We start from the raw sequence: 17,425 nt of genomic DNA on the forward strand, positions 1-17,425 counted from the left end.
TCTTTAGTCACAGGTTTCATAGGGAGTTGGTAAGTGTGTGTGATTTTCCTGGTGTGTCATAGTAAAAACACTGAATTTTCACATGACTACCTAATTAAAATGCTTTTGAGCATCACTCACACCTCTTAATAACTCTATTCAATCAGTTATTGTTAGGTGAACTGGGAGTGAAATACAATGAATACAGAAGTCTTCTCCTGGTCAGAGCACTATAAATCAGTCAGAATAAAGCAAAGAAGCTGGGCTTCCATATCCACCTTTCTTTTCCCTGCTGTGTTGCCTGAAGAACAACATACCTTTTAATTTATTATTTCCAAGTAAACACAATCAATTGATTTGCATTCCAAACATCTATCATAAAGTTGTAGGGCAAGAAGCACGATTAAGCAAAAGTACTGCACTCGATACTTCAAGGTAACCCTCCTTTTACTGGACTTCAGTGTCCCGTCTTTCACTAAAAATAGTAACTTTTGTTTAAATGCAATTACTAACCAGATTCAAACAAGATCCCACTCTTATTTTGAACAGACCAGATCACCTGCATATTTGTGAGGGTTTCTCTAATTTTAAGGTAAAACCAAATTCCCTCTGGTCCTTGGCAAGCACTTATCTTGATAGCCATGTCTCCTAAACAGCCTCACGGCTCAAGTCAAGAGCTTCCAGGTTGTGCAAGAAAAATGTAAGCAAACATATTTCTGTGCTGATGAACAGAACCAGAAAACTTAAAGTAAGCAGCCAATGGTTAATTCATTCTTTTAGATGAGTCTCAGCAAGTCAGAGTTTTTACTCCATTGTTGACATATGCCCAAATATTCCTTTTGTATGCTGGAAATATACAAGATTACTCATGGCTGTGTATGTGTATATATATATACATATACACACATACACATATGTGTATTTAATGGATTCAAAGAAGTTTTAAGCATACAAAATAAATGGAAATACTAAGCCCTGGGAACCTTTGGTTTTGTGCTTCTTTATAAATTTGTTCTTCTTTTATATATAGAGAATACAGACAAATTATGTATCTACAAATGTAGCATGTCCTCATGGGAATAATCAGGTTGCCACACAGTACCTCTCTCACTATTCTAATATGAGACCAGTGCAACAAGACTTTAATACCCATTTACAGGTCTGGTTTCAATTTTCTGAAAGGACAACAGATCTATTCATTTTCAAACTCAGGGTAACACAGACTCACACAAAAGGTGTGAAACAGTGTGCAGACTTGCATCTGATGTTATGCTGCAGGAAGCTGGTATGTAGAGAGATAGGCAACAGGTACAGGAGGCTCCAATATCAGGCAGCAAAAAAAAATCTCATTTCATGTACTGCAATTTTTATTAAAATATCTTTGATCCACTTAAAAGAAAACATAATTTATTGTTTAATACCAGATGAACAAACTAAAACCAGCTGTTTCACACAGCAACTTGAAATTTGCTCCTCAACGAAGCTTTACAGGCCGAATAATTTTGACTGTTCTGTCACACAGCAGAACTGGTTTCATATGGTTACAGAACACACCATACATCCAAATAATTTCGAAGTCACTAGTCACATTTCCATCACCGTGTTCTCCCAAATCCCATCAGCTCTCAGTGTCGTTTTGAATTTCAGCACATCCTGTTACAGAAAAGGTGCTGAAATGGTCGCTTTCTTTCTACATCCACCTGCCAAGATTGTTACTCTCCCTTTACGACCTGGGGGTCAGAAGCAGAACCTGAGGGTCTTGCTCCAGGTTCGTGGAGGCAGGAGGTGCCAGGATCCCTTTAAAAGTAGGACAACACTCACACAGGCCTCTCTTTCGTTCTGCTAGCTACTGAGAAGCTGAGGCAGCACAAGGCAGAAGCTCCCCTTTGTTTTGGTCTCTGGGCCAACAAGGATGTTTTCTTCAGACCTTTTTTCCTTCCTTTCTCTTTCATTGTTGTCACCCAGGATGGCCAGCCATGGCACCACAGTGGGAAAAACAGAACAGCTCCTGCTCCATACAGTCACTCCAGCCCACCAGCAGCACTCAGTTGAAGCGGGAGGGCACAGAGTCCAGGTTGCCCCAGCCATCTGCCTGTCATCTTCTGCTGAGGAGGAGGCCAAGTCCCTCCACGAGTTCCAGCTGCTGACCAGTTCCAGCTGCCACTGCTGATGGAGCTGCTGCCGCTGCCGGGAGAGAGACCCTGTTGGGTGATGTGGAGCAAACAGATCAGCAGCATTTGATTGGTTTTGGAGTCCAGGTTTCCTTTTGTTTTGTCCTTGTTCCTCATTGGCTGTTGTTTGGGGGAAGAGGGACTTTTATAATCACAGAGTGTCAGATGCTGTGGGGCTTTTTTCCCTTGTTCTCTCTCCACCACATGGTCAGGAGAAGGGGCTGCTCCACCAGCTTGTCTCTGTCCCCTGGACCACATGGTCTTTTATGAAGGCCAACATTTTTGGGGACGGACTTCTCTGCTACCTTGTTTTCTTGGTTCCTGGATAGTCCATGGGATTCAGCACCTTTGTATCTAGTGATGATTACTGTTATTCTGCCTGTTGCTAATTCATTTCTTAATAAACTTATTTTTTCACTTATATGTTCTTGCTTTCATCTCTGGTAATTGGTGAAAGGGGAGCAGTTACAACTAAAAGGGGCAGTAACTCATTTTGGAGTGTCTGCCCCAGAAACTGTCTTAAACCAAGACACACAACAGCTAGTGTTTCTTGACTTAAATTCCCTGTTTACAACTTCCCCCCTACTTGAAGAAAACTAAGTTAATGCTTTTCCACAGTTTAAAGATGAAATACATTTTTTTAAACAAGCTGAGATCCCAAATAATTATGAAACATAAGTAGCCAACTGGAACAAATATAATTAAAAAAAAAAAAAACAAAACACCACCAAACCACTGAGCCCATCAGTGTCAAAACCAAATTGCACAATCTCTAATGGTTTAGGCTTCTTTTGTATTAGTTGATACCATCAACTAGAATCAAAATCTTTATACCTTGCTATCACAACCAATTCAAACTAATTTGATGTTTCTCAGACTGAATGCACCAAAGACAGGATCAAGACTACATGACTTCAGCAACTGCAGCGTCATTTACTGCAAGGCTCTGCAAAGAGCTGATCTTGCAAATCACAAATGCAAAGGTTGTGCGAACCTTAACAAAAGTTAAGCTACGAGACAGAAAACTTCAGTCTCTGTTCCACAGCAATGAGGTGTCTCTCTTGAATGTCAATAATAACAGGTAAAAACCACACAACTGTCAACTAAGGCTATTCGGAAATACTTTTTAGTAATGGAGGGCATTTTAAAATGGATTGATTGAAAATCTATAAGCTGAATATATACAGGTATATCTTGCTACTCATTGTGACCTCAAATAGCTTTTACATACATGGTTAAATTCTCTTTTAAAATAAAGACATGACATACAGTTCCAACTAACTGCAAAGACTTAGCTCTTGCTAATTTTATACTGTATTTCTCTAGTTGGACAATAACAAAGTAAGAGAAAACTCAGACACCATGCTTCAATTTCTATGAAAGCCCTCAATGTTATTTAGGTCTCTAGAAGGGCAAGTAAAAGGTAAAAAAATACAACCCCTAATCATCATTTTCCTCATCATCAAATGAGAGGAGACTGCTGTTTTTGACTTGCTTAGCTGTACTCTGAGAAGTAGTTGCTTCCCTCTTAGTTTTCTTTGCTTCTTTCATCTTCTTACTTGAGCTTACATTGAAGTCCAAACACTTCTCTGATGAACGTTTGGCTGGTTTCCTGAACATAATTTTTCCATCAGCAGGTTCTGGTTCATCATCTGTAATAAAGAGAGTAAAGTCAGAACTCATCTGCACATGTTCACAAACAGACTTTCACTATTATCCTGAACCACTATGATCTTGGACCAAGATCAGTGAGACCTCTGAGAGAATACAACTATCATGAAAATGTACTTTTCGGCCATAAATTCTGTATCAATGAATGTCCTTTATGAACACACACCTGCTCCATGGCAGCCAGCCCTTGAAGATCATCCTCCTGCAGTTCCTATTAGAAATGGGGTTTCACTAACCAGAGCTCTAACTTAGAAGAGCCTGTGTGCAGTAGAGCTTTTCCCACACATTCCATTCACATCCGCTTACCAAAATGGAGAGGATAACTTCATAGGATCCTCTCACTCTGGTAGAATTCATGACAACAAATGCATGGCATCTCTGTAAATAACAAAATGGCACACGTACAAGAAAAACCATTTTTTCCCTAATATATTCTGTTCTGCTGAGACAGCTGAAAAGATCACATGGTAATAAACCTCCCCTTTATTATCATAAGGGATAAAAGTTTCAGGGTTTCTTTGTATCTGCAAAATCACCCAACTATTCCAACTGACTGATTTTGCTCTAGTACATGCAGAGGAGCAGACAACGATCCTGAAAACAGGAGAAGTCCCTTCCATGATTATCAGGCAGTGGGAAAGCTACTGCATAAGTAACAGCATCAGGGCAGTATTTCTGGAAGATAAAGTGTAATTGTAAAGTCGTGAATCAGACACAAAGGCTCATGCTGCAGTAGTTTGCAATTTTTGTAATGTATATGTGACAGAATGTTAAGGAGCCATAGGTTCTGTGCAAGATATTTTTCCTAAATTACTTTTGTGAAATTCATTACTCAACAGAAATGTGTTTGACAAGATTATGTGCTATTTAATTATAACCAATAAATAACTTTTCCCTTTAGCACAAATTCATTCCTCAGTATATCAGCACTATGGCAGAAGACTTAACATTTCAGTGTTATCTACACAGCACTGGCTGAAACTCTTTTCAGTGCCTTCTCAAAACAATACAACTAATAAATCTGGTATCTTAAGGGTTGTGTGGTACAAATGAAGACATCAACTTCAGCAGGAAATTTCACTTAGAATTCCTTAAGTTTCAGAGCCCCTTTTTAAGAAGAAACTGAGCTTGAAAAACTAAGCATCAATTCTGTCAGTGGCTCCTATAGAATTAATACTCCCAAGAGGTGCATAAGATGATGAGCTGGAGCACACGTCCTATTGAGGAGCAGCAGGGACCTGGGGTTGTCCAGTCTGGAGAAAAGGAGCTTAAGTGAGACCTTATCTCTATCTGCAACTACCTGGAAGGAGGTTGTAGTGAGGTAGGCAGCAGTCTCTTCTCCCAAGTAACAAGCAATAGGACGAGAAATGGCCGCATGGGGAAATTTAGATTGCATACCAGGAAAAATTTCTTCACTGTGAGAGTTGTCAGGGTTGGAACAAGTTGTCCAGGGAAGCAATGGAAACACCATCCCTTGCACTGTTCAAAAAACATGTGGTACCTGGGGGACATGGTTTAGTGGCAACAAAGCAGTGCAAGTTTAATAAGTGGAACTCAGTGGATCTTAGAGGTCTTTTCCAAACCAAACAATTCCTTGATTCTATGATTCTATACTAGTTTATGAGAAAATACTACTATGCAGAAAATAACTAACCAGCTTTGGGGAAAAATATTTCAGTCTTGGCACATTAGAAAAGCATTATAGTTACAAGGAATTACCAGCAATAATAAACTGTAGATATGAAAAGAATACTTCTCAATGGATCCATTGAGAACTGTGCGTAGAAAGCTTTGGTGTTTACATGCTGTACATGTGACACAGAAGTTTAGGAAGGGCCTACAGTAAATTCTGGGAGGGAAATAGAACTCCTGAAAGCATATTACACCTAGTGAATCAGAATACGCTATGCATCATTTTTCTCAGAAGCTGGACCTCCATTTTTGGGCTCAGAAGTTTAATAGCAAATTATTCCCCTTACTAACTGCTGCATAACTACAATGTTTATTTGGAAACACAGATCTTCTAATTTAAATAAGGTCTGAGACACAATATAAGCCAAATTCTGGGGAAAAAAAAGTCGACCTATAAGAAAAACTTCCCTTATGTGCAGACACAACTGTCTATGTACTGGAGCCAGTCTGAGTGCCAACTGTATATAGTACCCATACTGCTGTGGAAATGATACAACCAGCTACTGGATAAGCATGAGGAGCAAAACAATCAAACCTCACTGGACACTCTCTAACAAACTGATTACTACATTTTCTTAGAGTGGTAAATTTAAAAACCTAACCCCTAAAAATGTAGTTCAAAGCATATCCACAAAAGAAAACAGATAAACAGTCTGTGTTTGGAATCCATGGAAAAATAGAGGACAGAAATTTTAATTTTACACACAACTGTCCTGCTGCCCACATTGTGAACTGCACAAAATAATTTCATTTTGCCAACCAGATGGAGAAACTGGTAAATACCTTTGCAATATGAATTTAAATATGAAATAAGCTAAGGGCACAAACAGCAAAGCTCAAAAACTCCACCAAAATGGCAACTAGCTCAGCCCTGACCTCCAGCGCCACAATACTATTTGCAGGTTATTCTGCATCAAAGGAAATTATTTTAGCTCTTGGCCTGGTTAAACACTGTCAAAATTTCATTATATGCTCAAGGACATTCCCTTCAGCAAGAAGACCAGGCCAGCTTCAGAGAGCAATGTGTGTTGGCAGTGCTTGGCAAACAATGAAGCAGATGAGGAAACACCATAGGCCTGGCCTTACCAACAAGTGCAGACAGTGAAGACACACTACACTTTTTGAAAGAATTTGATGTAGCAGTTCAAGAAATTTGTGTTGATTTGTTAAGATTGTCTTTTCCAGCTGGTAAAACAACTTCACTTTATCCTTTGTAATTTCACCAGGTTCTTACGTATCAGCTATCTTTTTTGTTTGCATCAAAGACCTACAAAAAACTGACTTGTATTAAGCAATGCAAAAAAAAAAAAACCAACCTAAAGAAACAATCTCAGTGTTGGTAGCTTTTAAAACAGAGTCCTAATAGAAGATTCTGTTAGTATTACAAATTATGGAAAGCGGGATTTCTGGTAAGCAAACTGAAATACACAAAGTAAAATACATAAAAGCACTACAGGAGAAATAATAAAATCCACTTCTGAAAAATGAGTCAAAAACTACACTAGTAGTTCAAATTCCCACTGTTCTTAGTCATTGCTGCTTTTTACTTGGATCACAAACTTTTACACTCCTTGACCAACAGTCAGATGTTGAGCTGAAAACTCACTTCACAAGTGACATCAATTTAAGAAGTCACAAAGTCAGAAATCTCTTCTTTTCTTTTAATTTCAAGTTATATATTACAATAAAAGTAGAAATGAGCGTCTGAAAAAGAAATATTGCTCTTCAGTTTACAGGGTTTTTCTATTTAGTAGTCATTTGTGTAGTTAGCAATGTCCACATGGGTCAATGAGGCAACAACAGGAAACAAATGCCACTAAACTGTCAGGAACAGCAGGAGGAACACTGGAAACCATATACATCTACCCAAAGACAGGGGTTTGGGAAAAAATTTACAATAATCTGGCAAATTTGTTAATGGTTTCTAAGGCTAGAAGTTCAGGTCAGCCATTTCAGATGCCCCTTCCAGTGCTTTCTGGCCACCCATTCTCTCTGTACGCCTTTGGAAGCATTTACTCCAGGAATTTGGCACACTGGTGGTTTGAAGATAAGAAGGCCAGTCTTGCTCCAGCAGTCAGTCTCAACTGTATATGAGAACACTTGGAAAGTTTTTCTTACTTAAATACTGCAAAGTTAGCTTTGATTTAGGTTCCTGCTACTTCACATGATGAACAACACCATTAACTCTGTGAGACGTATTGGATAGAACAGCTGTTTAATCAGAGCAGCCTGTGCCTATTCAGAAAGAGCTCCAATAGCCAAAACAGCACGGACTGTTTTCTCCTCATCTTCTTTCTCTACTGTCCTTCCTCAGAACCCAGCATACAGAATGAAACAAGAAAAATATTATATGGCTTTGAACATGAAAGGATACCTTTTCCCAAATTTGGTCATCTGCATAAATTAGTGTCCCAGAGGCCATATGAAGTAGAAAAGCACTAGGGAAAAAAAATTGATTTAATAGATTATAACGAATGCTGGGATAAACTATCTTGCAGTAATTGACATATTTTCTTTCGTGCAAATTTAATTTTTCATAAGACCATTTTTCTTTGTCTCTGAACCAACAGTGACAATTTATAAAATGATGCATAAAACATTAAGCAAAATCACTGCCGATAGACAAACTACTTATTTTTAAAAAGCTTCTAAGTCTCTGCTCCATGGAGAAAAATATTTCAATATAGAAGGGCTTCTTCTCATATAAGAAAAGTTTGGTCCTAAATAAAAAAGATCCCTGTGACTCTCTACTTGCAGAAGCCGAGAGAAAATCTTCACTAGGATTTGCTCTGCCTTAGGAGGCAACTAAGTGCAGCTAGGACATTAATCAGCTGGTTTTACCACATTAATGCAAAAGTGTTTAACACAAAAGGTATTATTCATCTATAAAAGAAAATGCAAGTCATGGGAACATCTGGTGTCTAAAGTTAAAAAAAAAAAAAAATACCAACACAAAACCACCAAAAACTGTAGCCATGTCAAAAAGGTTATAGAAGAAAACAAAGGAGAAAGTATGTAAATGAAATACGGAAATTCTAGAGTAAAATCACAATCCTAAATATGAAGACAAGGTCCTTCAAATTAAGACAATCACTACAGATCTAAAAGAGGAGAGGGCAGAACTTTAAAACTGAGTACTTTTCATGTTTTGAAAAATTGCATTCACAACAGATAGTTAGTAACACATTTCTTAGGAGCTATCAAAGTGCCTCAACATGGATGCATGCTGGAAAGGAAGATTATCAGCTGGAAAATTTACTTTCCTATTACCTTTACAGCTTCATGTAATTTCACTAATGATCTAAGTTGGGGCTATATAGTATGGTCCACTATTAGCCATTAAATTAATTTGACTTTCAACTCTGGGATAAAAATCAAAGCAACATGAAATGCAACCAAGTCATGCGGCACCAAACTTTCTTTATACTTCCCATTTTCAGACAAAAAAAATAAAAGAAATTCACGTTACTCAACATTCTTTTTATTAAACTGGAAGTAAACAGATGTCTAAACACCTGCCTCAGACTAGAAAGCAGAATTTAAAGCTAGAGGTCAGACTGACAGTGCAAAAATGGCCCAAAAGGCAAAAAAGCCTTCAGCAAGCTGTAGCATAGTCACACACACCTTCCTTCATTGAAAATTTCACACTGGGTTCTCTCCATAGCAGAGGAACACAGTAGCACTTACCCTGTTTATTCCCATAAGCCATAAAAAGGAAAAGGACACGAAGACCTCATATTAACTGCAAAGGCAGATGAATGAATAGTAACACAATAATGCAGAACAGAGGGCAGCAGTCCCCAACACTCCTGCTACCTACTTCTGTGGATTTTTTCCTCCAAATGCAAGTTATTACTGAAGGGCTGAAGGGGTAATAAGCAGAGGTGACAAAGTCCTACAGGGACTCAATACTGCCATCCTCACTACATACAATTATGTCTTAGGAAGGTCTTTTTCCACCAAATAAGTTCAGTCACTCTATTCAAATACACTTCCATTTCACACTGTATTCAGCTTCGTAGCTGTTTTGGACTTTTTTCACAGCATGGACTCCACCTCAATAGATTCTCATGGACGACTACTTCTTTTTGCGCAGCCTTACAAAATCATTTTTCCTCCTACTGTGATCATTCAAAGTTCAAGTTGCTTATATGAAAAGGAAGCCAATGCTCAGAAAGAACCATGACGTTTCTTTCCAATAAGTTGAAACTTCTCCCAATACTAGGAGGGTGAAAAGAAATTGTGTGATGACTTTAGCAACTGCAACACGAAGCATCTATATGCATTACACTTCAGTAAGAAGACACCAGGAAGTAAGGCCAAAGCTGAACATATATTCTCAGAGGAGTTCAAGTCATATACCTGCTTAGACCTAACAAATACATATCTACCTGCAGAAACAAATAGGACGCAGTTCTATTCAGTTTCAAGCTAACCTACGTTATTAAAACTTAAAGATTTCTCATCAATCTGCTTTTCAAAAAATGTAAGATTCTCAACATATTTTCTCCCACTGCTGTTACTGACTTGGCCATTTATACCATTTAAACTTTAACACATACATCTACACAGAGGCAGCACAAACTTGAATTTTCAAATCCGAATGGCATACAGAGAAGCTAAGGATGTCATATTGATAGCCATGTGCTAGGCCTCACAGTGGGCTCTAAATTCAATTGGCAGCTTTTGTAAGTAGCCATAATGGCTAACCACAGAAGACATCCAGTTTCTATGATTCACCTATTTTATACTTGTGAGGTTCCAGTCCTATATTCTTAATTGTCAAGACATTTCCACTAGAGACAGTAGTAGCTACATTCAATCTGTCAAGTCTTCTGTCAGCAAAAGATAAAGCTACATTTCATCACACCCTGTGTGATGATTGAAGTTTCTGGACACTCAAAGCACTTAATCATATCTGAATGATGAATACTGAGAGAAATTCTTAACATAACCATATCCATCAGGTGCAGTTTCACATCATTATTGTCAAACTTTAGCAGTCCCTCCCACACGGCTTCCATCTTTCCATTCTGGGTAGTTCTTTTAGCAAAGAAACATTTTTTTCTGGACCTTGCTGGTTTTTGGCACTATTGTACCATCTGTTTAGTTTTGCTTAATATGTTTGCAAGTCACAACACATACTGGGGTTGATTTTAAGCAAGTAATAACATGGACCAGTCAGCTAATATGTTCCCAAGCCAAACATTTGCCATTCTTTCCACTGAAGACAGACCTGAATCCCTCTGCCCTGACACTCTCTTTTATGAACTCACACAATTACCTTTAAAACATCCACTCCACTGTCAAATTTGGCTGAACTAGTCAATGAGTTAAAAAATTATCACAGGTGATGTCAAAAGACTGTGCACTGGAATAATACAACAAAAAAAATTAATTTAAGGGGGTATTTAGAGGGAGGATGGTGCACAATCAAGAAGTACCCAACTACATAATTATAAAAAGCCAGACATCCTGAATATGTACTTAATGACTTAAGATTAGGAGCCACAAGTACAAATTATTTAGGTGAAAAATTCAGAACTAATCAAAGACAGTATTAAATGGTAGAAAACCGAGCAAATATCAGGCCCCCTTTTATGGGTTATCTCTTTGACTACACAAAGCAAGAAATTAGTAGTTTGAAATTCACCTGATTCATTTGACTTTAAGGCCTCTTTGATTTGCTGTTTAATTTTCATTGCTTCTTCAGCAGTCAAGTCCCCTTTCTTCAGTGTCACCACTTGAGGTTGCTCATCTTCCCTGTCACTGCCATTGTCACTGTCATCATCCGCAAGGGGAAGCTGTTCTCTCTGGACAAGAGAGAAATAAAAGCCATTCAGATAATCACTCCAGTTGTGGGCCAGTCCTCTTTGGTTTCACTTTTGCAGAAGGGTTATTGAGGAGACTTGGCTGCCAGCGCCGGGCCCTCCCAACACACGTTGTCCAAAGGACACTCCAATTCTATCACTGAGACATGGCTTCCCATTGAAAAAGCCAGCATGGGATTATGGGCTCCTTCAATTAAGACACTGGAACAGCAAGGACATGGAAAGTGAGAAATCATTCCTTTTGTTCACCATCTTGACTATACAGGCACTGTCTGCCATGCAGCACTAAGAAAAACTTTAAATGCATGGGTCCATATTTGAACCCTCTATGCTGCACTCAAAACAGCACAAAGGGAAATGTGGTCCATGGTGGCTGGGTTATCAAACCTGCCTAAGCAAATCACTGTAAGCAGCACTGACACAAGGAAGATCATACTCCTGTTTCTACTCTCTCAAACTTGTGCACTGAGACGGGAGAATCATTTGGGATAATTTTTTTTTTTAAATAAACCTTCTGCCATGTAAACCTCAGTGCAGCAACCTGAAGTTTGGCAATATTAGAGGAACTGAGAACTTCATTTTGTAAGGAAACATATAGGCAGTATTATTTTAATCCACTGAATTTACCAAGAGATAAGACAAAATGTAGTCTTTCTTATGAAGTGAAACAGTTTGCACTAGATTTATTAACGGCACACTTTATCTGAAATTCCAGCTTGTGAAGTGTGTTTTGTTTAACAAATCATTGTGACTATTACTTTACTGACCACCCTGGAGAGGTCAGGTGGTCATGGCTTTCTTAGCTCAAGATCCACAGTATACTTGAAATGAACCTTAAAAGGCAATACAGGCACATGGAGCCAGTGGTGAAATTCAATACATTGTTTGCAGTAAAAGGTATTTTCCTAAGTAGCTTGTAAATTCACAGTGGCACAAGTACAACTCAAATCCCTCCACTGGGAAAGGGAGAGGTTTTTTCACTAAGTTAATTTTTGGCAACATAAAGTTCGAGCTGGGATCATCCAAACATTTGTACAAGTAAGACTAGGTAACAACATAACTGCACAAACAGCGCTACAGCTCAAGTTTTCCTAGTCATCAAAAAGAACAGTTTTACACGAGCTATACCACAATAATGATGGGCTCATTCTTAAGGTAATCTGTAAAACCCTACTTAGAGGGAAACACATGCAAAAGCATATTGGAAGCAGAAAAAAACTGTGCCTCAGGAAAGGCTGCCGTTTAATAAGCTAGTTCAGACCCTACTGCCCCTGCCCTGCCTTTCCGGCCATCACACCGCAGGTCGTGACCACGGACCTACAGCAAGATGGTCTGGGTTGGGCGGGACCTTAAAGATCATCCAGTTCCAACCCTCCTGCCGTGGGCAGGGACATCTCCCACTAGACCAGGTTGCTCAGAGCCCTATCCAGCCGAGCCTTGAACAGTTCCAGGGATGGGGCATCCATCATTTCCCTAGGCAACCTGTCTCACCACCCTCACTGTCAAGAATTTTTTTCCATATATCTAACCTAAATTTTCCCTCTTTCAGTTAGAGCCCATGTTAACTCCTTTCCAAAAAAAAAAAAAATTACTGTATTTTTGGAACACTTTTTCCACACCGCCCCCCTCCTTCCTGGGCTTTTTAAAGGCCAGCTCAAGGTGGGACACACCGCTGTTCCCCCGGTGCCTCCACAGCCCGGTCGGGCACGGAGAGGCTGAAGCGGCTGCTCCGCAAGGCCAGCACAGCAGCCTTGCTCAGACCTGTCGCAGTTGTTTTGATCCGCCAACACAGAAGAAAAAACAAGTTAGACAGACGATTTCGGCCAGTTTTAAGCGGGTAACTACGGCTCCCCCTTGCACTACAAAGCCCTGGAATGCTGCTTCCCCACCGCCCGCTACGGGAGAAGGAAGGGGGCGGGGATGGGCGGGCATCGAAGCTTGGAAAGCGCCATGAAGCGGGCGCTGCCCCTTCCCACCCCCGGGCCAGGGCGTTACCTTGGTGTCCACCGTGGGGCCCTCCCGATACCCGACCCGCCGCTTGAAGCGGCTGAGGAAGGCGGGCTCGGCCGGCCGCACGTAGGAGACCTGGTTCCTCTTGCTCATGGCGACCGCGACCGCCCCCGCGCCCCTCGCCTCGCGCGCTTCCGGGCGGCACGCGACAGGCCCGCCCTCCCTTCCGGAACGCCTCCGGCACGTGACGGGGGCGCGGGCGCTCCCGGCCAATGGCGGGGAAAGAGGGCGCGGAGGAAAATGGCGGCGGCCGCGCTGGCCCCGGGCAGGGGGCGGGGCCGCGCCGCTGAGCGCCAAATTCAAAGGCGCCGCCATTTTGAAGCGGCGGGTGGGTGGGGGTTGTTGGGGCTGCAGTGGCCATGGCTCCCGGCGTGAGAGGTGAGTGGGGGCGGTCGGGAAGGGGCTTGGGGATGTGCCCGCCGTTCGGAGAGCAGAGGGGGACCGGGGGACGGCTCTGCCCAGGGGGGTGGCTTTGCCCGGGGGGCCGCCCCGCCCCGTCCCGTCCCCTGGAGGGGCATCACCCGTGTGTAAGAACCAGCGGGGCCAGGTGCGACCGTGTGGAGGGTGCTCGGTGCCCCACGGGCGGCTGATGCCCTGGGGGTTCTGCCCTGCGGTGCCTGCGCGGCAGAGCGCTGCCCCCGGTGGTGTCGGGGTACCTGGGAGCCGGCCCTTTCCCAGAATCACGGAATAAGCTGAGTCCGAAGGGACCCACAAGGATCATCGAGTCCCACTCCTGGCCCTGCATAGCACCATCCCCAAGAGTCACACCATGTGCCTGAGAGCGTTGTCCAAACACTTCTTGAACTTTGTCAGGCTCAGTGCTGTGACCGCTTCCCTGGGGAGCCTGTTCCAGTGCCCGACCACCCTCTGGGTGAGGAACCTCTTCCTAATATCCAACCTAAACCTCCCCTGACACAACTTCAGGCTATTCCCAGGGCTGTGCAAGTACCTATTGGTCTGATTTCAGTTTTAAAATGCACTCCTTTCGTTGATAACTTATGAAATTGAAGAATAAATTACTGAATTGGAAGCTAAATTATTTCTCAGATGTTGGATAAGTCAAAACAGCACGCAAAAAGCTCATGCAGCAGCAGGATATTTAGGTAGTATGAATGTCAAAGAGAAGGTTAGCACCTTTGCACACCATTGTTCATTCTGCTTTTAAAGACGATCCTCCTACAAAAACCCCTGTGTTCTTCTAAAGATTTTATAGAAACTTTGTTATTGGAATATTTTGATGCATTATCTTTCATTGTTATTGTGCTTATTTTCTAAATGCAATTTTTTTACTTAGTTAATATTTTGACTATATTTTGTACTTCCATGTCAGATTCACCCTTATGTAAAAAATAAGTCACTTTATCTACCTATGGGGTAATATCTCCTTGAAATCTGAAACTGTGCAAAATGAGGCTTGTATCACAGTGAGGTTGGAAGAGATCTCTGAGATCATGGAGTCCAACCTGTGGCTGATCAACACCTTGTCAACCAGGCCATGGCACTGAGTGCCACTCCAAACAGCTCGAAGTATGGTGACTCCAGCACCTCCCTGGGCAGCCCATTCCAAAGTCTGTTCATCCTTTCAGTGAAGACATTCCTCCTGATGTCCAGCCTGAACCTCCCCTGGCACAGCTTGAGGCTGTGTCCTCTTGTCCTGTTACCTGGGAGAAGAGTCTGACCCCAACCTGACTACAACCATCTTCTGGGCAGTTGTAGAATGATAAGGTCTCCCCAGAGCCTCCTTTTGTCCAGGTTAAGCAACCCCAGCTCCCTCAGCTGCTCCTCATAAGACTTGTGCTCCAGATATGTACAAGATATCTTTATTCATTACAGGGTGACTAATTTTCACAGAAGTAAAAGTAATACAGCTGCTCAGTTGTGCTGGTTTAGGATAGTGAGGTTTTGCAGTCACATCAGGAAAGTTAAATCGTGCTTTAATGGTGTATCTGCATTAAGTTTGCTATTTTTAAAGTATAATAGAATATGTAATACTATCAGCATTTATGTTTTTAATTCTCCAAAACACTTGCAAAATCTTATATACATTGACTTAGGAGCCTACTGATTGCACACACGTTGACAAGTGTGTGCCTGTTCACGTTACAGGACTGGAGATTTCTCTACCTCTCTTCTTTTTGCCAAAAGAAGATAATTACCAAATATATTCATGCATTTCTGTCTGCATTTATAAGGCTCTCCAGTTATTTCCCTCTGTACTGCTTACAGGATTTTGTATTTAGATGGGGGGTTTTGAGCAGTAATTTTATTTTAATTTTTGTATGTCTCCCTTTTCTTTTATAGGAGATTTGCGTGACTCTTCAATATCGTTGTTGAACTCACCTAGGTAAAATAATATTGGCCAGTTCCCATATATTATCAATCACATTGCACAGAAGGTGCAAACAAAACCTAGCATAACTTTGTAAAATAGTTTAAAGGTTTTTCTTTCAATCTTTTCCTGCCTAAGATTTCTGCCTTTCTCTCCTAACATCCTTACAGATTTTAAAAAAAAGTTCTCATAATAAAATTGTTGTGCTGACATATTGGGTTCCTCTTGGAATGCTGCCATGCAATAAATTCTCATTTGTCCACTAATTCTGCAGCTGGACTCTAGAGTTTATCTGAAGAAATATTCCACTAGGAACTTCAATCCTGTGAGGAAGCCCTAAACTAAAACAAAAACTAAGAGGCCCTCCTCCAAGTGTAAACTGTGCCACAACTCAGAATAATGTCACACAACAAAAGCACATTTAGCAAATTAATTTTGTGTGTCTTAAATACAGTATAACATCTTCCCTTTCTCAGCTGCTGCTTGTGTCCTTAGCCCTTTCCTCTGCCACTACCCAACTGCACACTTCATTCATGGAGACCCTTCTCCACTTTTAAAACTGTTCTCTTCCTTGCTCTTGTATACCAAAAGTAAAAATAACAGTTAGAACACCCTCCTGCTAAAACTTCTCAAAAAGAGAAGTAAAGCAAATCCAAGCTTGCTACCACTTCATGTAAGAATTTAATTCTTTAATATTTTATGGGTGTATTGGAATTTATGGCGGAATTTCTCAGAGTCTTAATGTAAGTCATGTACAGTTACGTATTAAAACTGATAAATGTGATGAAATTGGTTAGGGATGTTTTAGATGCAGGCACTTGCTATGCTTTATTTGATTCATTGTTCAAGAATTGATTCTTCTTTCCCTTCTTGTGAGCACCAAAGAAAAATTATAACTTTTTTGCTGGACTCTAGCATTATCTGCTTCATTTGTCCATTAAAACTTCCAGGAGTAAGAAGGACATCTCAAGTTTACTGTGCAATGTGTTCTTTTAGAGCTAAAGTTAGGTGCCACAGCAATAAATTGCATGTAACTGCATGTTCTTTGTTTTTTCAATCTGCCACATTTTCACCTTTAACTGGTCTTGTAGTGAATTGATGATGTTCCTGTACAAGTAGTATGGTTTCAGGACAGACTTTTCTAAGACTTCACATGCTTAATCTGATTGCTGTGATTTAATTTTATCAGACAGCTGCTAGATCTATTTGAAAGTAATCTAATGCATAAATATTTATTTAGTGTTGAAGGTGATGTTATCAAAGTTTTTGTAAGGGTACGTCCCCCTTCAGACAGACCTGCATTAACCGATGGAGATCAAGGCCTGTGTTTATCTGTTCTTTCATCAAATACCATCCGCCTGCATTCAAAGCCTGAACCAAAGATCTTCACTTTTGATTATGTTGCAAATATGGAAACAACACAGGTAATCATTTCCAGAATCTCATAACCACTGCAGTTTCTGCCCAAGTTTTGGCAATTATTATGCTAAGCTTTTCTAAAGGTGTAGTGCATTAGATCTAATTTTTTGCCGTGGTCAGATTGGAAATACATAGTTATAGTACAGAAATGCTGCATTAAATTCTGCTCTCTAACAATTTTGATGTAATATTTTTTAGCTGTTAATTTCTTTAATTGGAGTTTGAATTAAAATTGAAGTTTTTGTTTGTAAACATTGTATCTATCACCATAGACAGAAAATAAATCTTCCTATTGAGACAAACATATAAAAATAACTGGCAGT

At 40.6% G+C, this 17,425-nt stretch overlaps 2 protein-coding genes across 2 annotated transcripts in view; one reads left to right on the forward strand and one right to left on the reverse strand.

The window, feature by feature from the left end:
* Positions 1-1,328: 1,328 nt before the first annotated feature.
* KIAA1143 lies at positions 1,329-13,460 on the reverse strand. The gene is made up of 3 exons (XM_082297143.1): positions 13,340-13,460; positions 11,167-11,326; positions 1,329-3,802 (listed from the first exon to the last, which is right to left on the reverse strand). The coding sequence occupies exons 1-3, from the start codon at positions 13,445-13,447 to the stop codon at positions 3,591-3,593; spliced, it is 480 nt and encodes a 159-aa protein (XP_082153269.1). The 5' UTR covers positions 13,448-13,460; the 3' UTR covers positions 1,329-3,590.
* KIF15 (kinesin family member 15) overlaps positions 13,446-17,425 on the forward strand; it is a gene marked incomplete at both ends in the record, with an annotated part of 34,807 nt that continues 30,827 nt past the window's right edge. Inside the window, 3 exons of the mRNA XM_082276722.1 lie at positions 13,446-13,686; positions 15,656-15,698; positions 16,924-17,107. Of these exons, the coding sequence (XP_082132848.1) occupies positions 13,446-13,686; positions 15,656-15,698; positions 16,924-17,107 (468 nt within the window). The remainder of the gene's footprint in view (positions 13,687-15,655; positions 15,699-16,923; positions 17,108-17,425) is intronic.

Source organism: Coloeus monedula (genome assembly GCF_965178545.1).
Source record: "Coloeus monedula genome assembly, chromosome: 1".
Lineage (NCBI taxonomy): Eukaryota > Metazoa > Chordata > Aves > Passeriformes > Corvidae > Coloeus > Coloeus monedula.